Source organism: Mytilus galloprovincialis, chromosome 4, assembly GCF_965363235.1.
Source record: "Mytilus galloprovincialis chromosome 4, xbMytGall1.hap1.1, whole genome shotgun sequence".
Taxonomy (NCBI): Eukaryota; Metazoa; Mollusca; class Bivalvia; order Mytilida; family Mytilidae; genus Mytilus; species Mytilus galloprovincialis.
Window position 1 is genome coordinate 37,133,213 of NC_134841.1, and position 8,977 is coordinate 37,142,189.

At 34.0% G+C, this 8,977-nt stretch overlaps 1 protein-coding gene across 1 annotated transcript; it reads right to left on the minus strand.

Moving 5' to 3' along the window:
- Positions 1-6,947: 6,947 nt before the first annotated feature.
- On the minus strand, positions 6,948-7,943 carry LOC143071016 (uncharacterized). The gene has a single exon (XM_076245104.1). It carries the CDS (start codon positions 7,941-7,943, stop codon positions 6,948-6,950), a length of 996 nt encoding a protein of 331 aa, XP_076101219.1.
- Between the last annotated feature and the right edge of the window lie 1,034 nt (positions 7,944-8,977).

Here is an 8,977-nt window from a genome sequence, read left to right on the forward strand (position 1 = left end):
CTTAGTTTTTCGAAAAATTCAAAGTTTTGTAAACAGAAAATTTATAAAAATGACCATATAATTGATATTCATGTCAACACCGAAGTGCTGACTACTGGGCTGGTGATACCCTCGGGGACGAAACGTCCACCAGCAGTGGCATCGACCCAGTGGTGTAAATAGTTATCAAAAGTACCAGGATTATAATTTTATACGCCAGACGCGCGTTTCGTCTACATAAGACTCATCAGTGACGCTCAGATCAAAATAGTTAAAAAAGCCAAATAAATACAAAGTTGAAGAGCATTGAGGACCCAAAATTCCAAAAAGTTGTGCCAAATACGGCTAAGGTAATCTACTCCTGGGGTAAGAAAATCCTTAGTTTTTCGAAAAATTCAAAGTTTTGTAAACAGAAAATTTATAAAAATGACCATATAATTGATATTCATGTCAACACCGAAGTGCTGACTACTGGGCTGGTGATACCCTCGGGGACGAAACGTCCACCAGCAGTGGCATCGACCCAGTGGTGTAAATAATTATCAAAAGTACCAGGATTATAATTTTATACGCCAGACGCGCGTTTCGTCTACATAAGACTCATCAGTGACGCTCAGATCAAAATAGTTAAAGAAGCCAAATAAATACAAAGTTGAAGAGCATTGAGGACCCAAAATTCCAAAAAGTTGTGCCAAATACGGCTAAGGTAATCTACTCCTGGGGTAAGAAAATCCTTAGTTTTTCGAAAAATTCAAAGTTTTGTAAACAGAAAATTTATAAAAATGACCATATAATTGATATTCATGTCAACACCGAAGTGCTGACTACTGGGCTGGTGATACCCTCGGGGACGAAACGTCCACCAGCAGTGGCATCGACCCAGTGGTGTAAATAGTTATCAAAAGTACCAGGATTATAATTTTATACGCCAGACGCGCGTTTTGTCTACATAAGACTCATCAGTGACGCTCAGATCAAAATAGTTAAAAAAGCCAAATAAATACAAAGTTGAAGAGCATTGAGGACCCAAAATTCCAAAAAGTTGTGCCAAATACGGCTAAGGTAATCTACTCCTGGGGTAAGAAAATCCTTAGTTTTTCGAAAAATTCAAAGTTTTGTAAACAGAAAATTTATAAAAATGACCATATAATTGATATTCATGTCAACACCGAAGTGCTGACTACTGGGCTGGTGATACCCTCGGGGACGAAACGTCCACCAGCAGTGGCATCGACCCAGTGGTGTAAATAGTTATCAAAAGTACCAGGATTATAATTTTATACGCCAGACGCGCGTTTCGTCTACATAAGACTCATCAGTGACGCTCAGATCAAAATAGTTAAAAAAGCCAAATAAATACAAAGTTGAAGAGCATTGAGGACCCAAAATTCCAAAAAGTTGTGCCAAATACGGCTAAGGTAATCTACTCCTGGGGTAAGAAAATCCTTAGTTTTTCGAAAAATTCAAAGTTTTGTAAACAGAAAATTTATAAAAATGACCATATAATTGATATTCATGTCAACACCGAAGTGCTGACTACTGGGCTGGTGATACCCTCGGGGACGAAACGTCCACCAGCAGTGGCATCGACCCAGTGGTGTAAATAATTATCAAAAGTACCAGGATTATAATTTTATACGCCAGACGCGCGTTTCGTCTACATAAGACTCATCAGTGACGCTCAGATCAAAATAGTTAAAGAAGCCAAATAAATACAAAGTTGAAGAGCATTGAGGACCCAAAATTCCAAAAAGTTGTGCCAAATACGGCTAAGGTAATCTACTCCTGGGGTAAGAAAATCCTTAGTTTTTCGAAAAATTCAAAGTTTTGTAAACAGAAAATTTATAAAAATGACCATATAATTGATATTCATGTCAACACCGAAGTGCTGACTACTGGGCTGGTGATACCCTCGGGGACGAAACGTCCACCAGCAGTGGCATCGACCCAGTGGTGTAAATAGTTATCAAAAGTACCAGGATTATAATTTTATACGCCAGACGCGCGTTTCGTCTACATAAGACTCATCAGTGACGCTCAGATCGAAATAGTTAAAAAAGCCAAATAAATACAAAGTTGAAGAGCATTGAGGACCCAAAATTCCAAAAAGTTGTGCCAAATACGGCTAAGGTAATCTACTCCTGGGCTAAGAAAATCCTTAGTTTTTCGAAAAATTCAAAGTTTTGTAAACAGAAAATTTATAAAAATGACCATATAATTGATATTCATGTCAACACCGAAGTGCTGACTACTGGGCTGGTGATACCCTCGGGGACGAAACGTCCACCAGCAGTGGCATCGACCCAGTGGTGTAAATAGTTATCAAAAGTACCAGGATTATAATTTTATACGCCAGACGCGCGTTTCGTCTACATAAGACTCATCAGTGACGCTCAGATCAAAATAGTTAAAAAAGCCAAATAAATACAAAGTTGAAGAGCATTGAGGACCCAAAATTCCAAAAAGTTGTGCCAAATACGGCTAAGGTAATCTACTCCTGGGGTAAGAAAATCCTTAGTTTTTCGAAAAATTCAAAGTTTTGTAAACAGAAAATTTATAAAAATGACCATATAATTGATATTCATGTCAACACCGAAGTGCTGACTACTGGGCTGGTGATACCCTCGGGGACGAAACGTCCACCAGCAGTGGCATCGACCCAGTGGTGTAAATAGTTATCAAAAGTACCAGGATTATAATTTTATACGCCAGACGCGCGTTTCGTCTACATAAGACTCATCAGTGACGCTCAGATCAAAATAGTTAAAAAAGCCATAAATACAAAGTTGAAGAGCATTGAGGACCCAAAATTCCAAAAAGTTGTGCCAAATACGGCTAAGGTAATCTACTCCTGGGGTAAGAAAATCCTTAGTTTTTCGAAAAATTCAAAGTTTTGTAAACAGAAAATTTATAAAAATGACCATATAATTGATATTCATGTCAACACCGAAGTGCTGACTACTGGGCTGGTGATACCCTCGGGGACGAAACGTCCACCAGCAGTGGCATCGACCCAGTGGTGTAAATAGTTATCAAAAGTACCAGGATTATAATTTTATACGCCAGACGCGCGTTTCGTCTACATAAGACTCATCAGTGACGCTCAGATCAAAATAGTTAAAAAAGCCATAAATACAAAGTTGAAGAGCATTGAGGACCCAAAATTCCAAAAAGTTGTGCCAAATACGGCTAAGGTAATCTACTCCTGGGCTAAGAAAATCCTTAGTTTTTCGAAAAATTCAAAGTTTTGTAAACAGAAAATTTATAAAAATGACCATATAATTGATATTCATGTCAACACCGAAGTGCTGACTACTGGGCTGGTGATACCCTCGGGGACGAAACGTCCACCAGCAGTGGCATCGACCCAGTGGTGTAAATAGTTATCAAAAGTACCAGGATTATAATTTTATACGCCAGACGCGCGTTTCGTCTACATAAGACTCATCAGTGACGCTCAGATCAAAATAGTTAAAAAAACCAAATAAATACAAAGTTGAAGAGCATTGAGGACCCATAACATAACGTGTAAATGTAGAGAATGAAGGTAAACAATTGATACGTGCTGATTATGCAGCAAGTCTTTACCCCAAAAAACATACGACGATATTTAGTAACAATATAAATCTTCTTATCAAATAATAGAAGTTCTTGTGCATATTTTTGCACAAATGTTGGTATGTCAACATATATTTTCGTATCCTGAACCAACAGGTATGTGGGCTCTAGATGTTACCGTGTTTTCACCTCCACACTTAAGAGAGTTCAAGTACTACCATTGATCAAGAATAATGGATTTGGAATCGGCTTGACTTTAATCAAACGATAGATAGCGCAACATTGGTATCACACATATTGGCTTAATGTGCCAAGGTGGAGAGTAAGGGTGTGTATCGTAATCATTGGTTAGCGAATTCGCCAGTTATGTTGATAGGACGTAAAACCTGCTCGATCGATGACGTAGCAAAACTAGTGATATAATTCAAAAGGTAGATAAATCTGTATAAAAACGACCATCAGATTGTTATACAAGGAATATGCATACAATTCTTATTTATTCCACGTGCACTATGGGTACTTAGATGATCCACTTGTTTGTTATTATGACACTCACGATGTTTTACTGATGTAAATTTCTAAAGAGAAAACATGTTGATAACAGAAAGTGGTCTTTAAAACATCTGTCTCGTTGAAATTTCATTGATAATATTAATATATATATATATATAAAGTGACAGAGAATTTCATTTAGCATTTTTTTACATCAGCTTATGCGATATTAAAGCGTGGTTAAAGGCACACCAGAAACTGCATTAGAATTATTGCCTCCTCGACGTCATTTCAGTAAAAATTTTAACTGTCTAAAAAATTATTGTGTTATTATGCCTAGAATTTGTAAAATACATATTTTTTCAGAAAATCTTAGAAAAACCGAAACTGGAATACTGATCCAATATAACTTAGTTTGAAAAATTGAACATAACTATATGAGGAAACTGAAAAAACGTAGTTTCATAAAAAGAAATAGGTATATTGAAGCAAACAACTAAGGATTTTTATCATGAAATCTAAAAAACAAACAGGAAACCAATGTAACTTCCTGTTGTAACAAACATGACACACATGACCATAAAAGCAAAGTGACTTCATTGCGAAATCACAAATATGTTTGTTAGGCAAAAAATGTATATATATAATCAGAAAATAGCAAAAAATCTCAGAAAATAGGAACCCGGAATTATTTTTGTTTAATGTGATGAAAATTAAGATTTGTTTGTTTATTTTATTCAAGATATATACTCTGATAAAAGAAAACCGGACATTTTTCAAATGTGATACTTATTACTTTTAAGATTTGTTTGTCAAATTATTCAAAGTTTAAACTGAGTACGTTTAATGGAATATTCAAAATCTCCCATGAAAAATGTTCCAATGATGTCTTAATAAAAAAAGAAGCGAGAGATACCAAAAAAAAACGAATTTAAAGTTAAATACATATGTCGAAAACAAAATTACAAAGAGCCATGGTTAAAACGAAACACGACCAAAAGACAAACAACACCATACAAAACACACTTAATATAGAAACTAAATTCTGAGAAACACGAACCACACAAAAAACCTGTCAAAAGCTACAAATACTTTCTTGTTTAATACTTCAAAACTTGTATAAATAGAATAAAATGCATTTTTAAAATTATTTCAACATTTTGCTATGGTTTTCTGGAATAAAGGATCAAAACATCGTCAATAATTGAAAATAAATTGGATAGAGAGTCGTAAAGTAACAATATATGCTATTTAATATTATCACAGTACCAAAATCGTTTTAGCTTGATTCCAATTTTTAGATGTATGAATATTGTAAGTATAAATTTATTGAGTTCGCATTCCACAATTTAAAAACATTCAGAAGTTTTACAGTTTTAAAATTTACGTCTAGTTTAATGATTAGACAAAAATGTGACATGACTTAAAGGAACACAAAAAGAATAGCCAGATAAATTTAAGGTAACTTTGGTTGTGGGAGATGTAAACCTTAGCTTTTTAATAATTTCTAATTTATCACAAAAAATAACACATGTCATTACCTTATTACTAATATTGCTTTGGATAAATGATTATTATATAATTATACGACGCAAGGTTATCTCAGAGAATTGATCTTCAACAAATATAGACTTCAATAATAACTGTTTACTACTATACATTTGATCTCTAATTGATATTTGTTTCATTTGCAACCATACCAGATCTACATATTATTTTGACATGATCTGATCTTGTGTTGTTTTACCGCTGTTGCAGGTTGGTCGCTCAAAATATGTTTGTTTTTCGTAAATGGTTTTGTGATTAATTAGGCAGTTAGTTTCTGTCTCGAATTATTTCACATTTTTCATATTAGGCTTTTTCAAAACCTTTACGGCATGTGTATTTAGTTGTTGAAGGCCGTATGGTTCCTTTGGTTGCTTACATCAACTTTATTTGAACTCTAGTGGAAAGTTGACTCATTTGCAATCATAGCACATCTTCATATTTTCTTATAATAACAAAGCTATAATCTTTATATATCGTTCTAATTCAGGAGTCTGTAATCCAATGGTTGTTCTTTAGGTTAAGTTTATAATTTGAAATTGTACAATTACCTGCAACTCGTTCTTTTTTTTTTATCCCTTTAGACAGCCCTTTATTAACAATCATACCATATCTTCTTTTTTTAGTGCAGGGGAGCTCACAATATGAGTTGCAGTTACGGTTTACCTCTGGTTCAGATAATGTCAAAGAAATAACTTAATCATATCAGTCAAATGTTTTTTTTTTCCAAAATTGTTATTTCCATTGCTAATATAATCTTACACTAGTAATTTTGGGGCCCTTTATAGCTTGTTGTTCGATGTGAGCCAAGGCTCCGTGTTGAAGGCCGTACTTTAATCTATAATGGTTTACTTTTTGAATTGTTACTTGGATGGAGAGTTGTCTCATTGGCACTCACACCACATCTTCCTATATCTATTTACATTGGTAATAATATGTACAAAATTGGAGAATGACAGAATAAAGTAATGTATCTGTTCCAATTTGTAAGACTTAACAAGTAATAACAAAAACACACGAAGAAGAGTAAAATTAGCTGAATAATTAAAAAAAAAATATATGTGTAACACACACACACACACACACACACTCACACACACACACACACACACAAAAGGATAAATTCATCAATCACAAATATGTGGTTTGGTGCAATTGAAAGATAAACGAAGCTACCGTGTTATTTTTAATATAGTTCATTGTATGCGAACCGCTAAAACTTTGATGTTATGATTTTAAAAATATTTTCCGTATATTCTTTGAATAGTCAAATTCATGTTAACACTGATTTTTGATTTAAAAGAAAAGGAATGCGTTAAGAATGAAAAAAATAAAATTGAGTTGAATTTAATATGTAATTGTTTCACTACATATCACATAAGACTGTCTACCATTTTAACAACATAAATCTTTCCATTGTCCCCAGTTTTGCCTTCATAAGTTCCAATTAATAAGTACTGTTCATTGTCAAAGCATACACTAGAAAGTCTTTTGATGCCAAAGTCTTTGAAAATTGACTGCCTTCCAACTAAATCTCCTTTCGAATTTATAACATGTAGCTCGTCTCTTGCTGTTTCTACAACTACTATAAAATCACTGTGCGAAATAGTAATTCCGGACGGTTTGAAATTTTCTAAATCTGACCCGTCGTATATAAATTTTACACGACCATTTATATCTACAGCTACTATCCTCCCATTTTGATTAATGTCCGTCCGATCTATAACATATATAATATTTTTAGAATCGGTACGAATGCGTATTGGAAAAGTGAACAATCTATTTTTCTTTTTGTCGAATTCTAATGTAACTTTCCGTTGATAATTTTTTCCAAGAATTATAACCTGTCTGACAGAAAATTCCTTGACTGGAAACGGTGATTTTTCTTGATCTCTTAATCCAACTATTAATTCACTGTCATTGTTTACATGTAAGGCCACACATTTCATTGGAGAAGTATCTAAAACAGTGCTGACTTCCCCAGCAGGTGATAAAAGTTGAATTTGGCTGACACCAGTTTCTTTAAAAAGTATTCCACCATCTTTTTTTAATGCAATGTCAAAAATAGATCTCTTCAATGTGTGCAATATCTTTATTGATGATCTTAACAGTTTTCCTTTGAATAATACATGGCTAACCCCAGACTTAGAGGAACAGCAGGACATGTACAGCAAATCGTCATCCGAGTACATCAATCCTTGAACAGAAGGCAAGGCAGTTTCGTATGAACTAATAACTGAAGAAATAACTGCTGATGATACCGCGTTAGAACCTAATGGTGACCGGCTGATATCAAGAATGGAAACAACGTCATGTTCTCGTGCACACTGCAGTCCTTGATGAACAGTTTCTTTACAGAAGTTACACATGCGAACATTGCAATCTTCACATTTCCATTTAAGTTCCCGTCCTTTGCAAAAATAGCACGAAACAGAAAATTGCGCTTTACTAATACATGATGACTCGATTGAATTCGCCATTTCTACAGTTAGATAAAAGTCATGTTCACTTCTTCCTTGTGCGTGGTTACTACCAGACTCAAGTTGTTTCGGAATCAAGTAGTTTCCTTTTTCCTTTTCAGATACGCATATAAATTTTAAAGATAAAAGTCAAGTATCCTTTGATGACATGACGGACTATTACACTTTGATATTAATTTTGTTTCTCGATTTTTTTTTTACAATTATTATTTCTATTCTGACATTGCAAATCTTCATTCTGACATTTATTATTCTCGTTTTCTTTTTAAAAATGCCATGTTGATATTCCTTTCCTTTTTCGATATTCATCCTAGATTGACACTTGTCGTTTCTTTTCTGACATTAGAAATTTCGTTCATTTACTTATTCAAATAAATATATTTGGATAATCATTTCCTTTTTGGTAATTTTGTGCAATAACAAGTGTGGACTCACATCAGTGTGTATAATAATAGTTTGGCTCGTTTCGTGGTAATTTTTACCTTTTTTCTGAAGTAAGCACGATACAAACAGTAATATTATGGAAAAGGTATTATTCTTTTTTCCTTTTTATAGCAAAACTTCAAGGTATCTTTTATTGAATTTATAGGGTTAACTATATCGTATGTTTAATATGGTGTTCACCATCCTAGTAGCGTTTGTAGATTATTTGGTTTGAATGTCGACGTCTCTTCATTAAATGTAAATTTCTGTGCTAATGTTTCCCTTTGGTGACAGTTTCAGTTTGGAACAAAATAGTCAAAATTAGTATGTGATCACCCTTGTATCATTTTCCAGAATGGGACACATGTTTCAGACAGTTTTAAAGAAGAAATTTTTTGAACAACGTCCTTAGAAGTAACCATCTTGGGTTTTATTAGATAAGCACCAAACACTAGAAATTAGAAGAGTAGCACCCTTCGGGTATTTGAGCATCATATTAT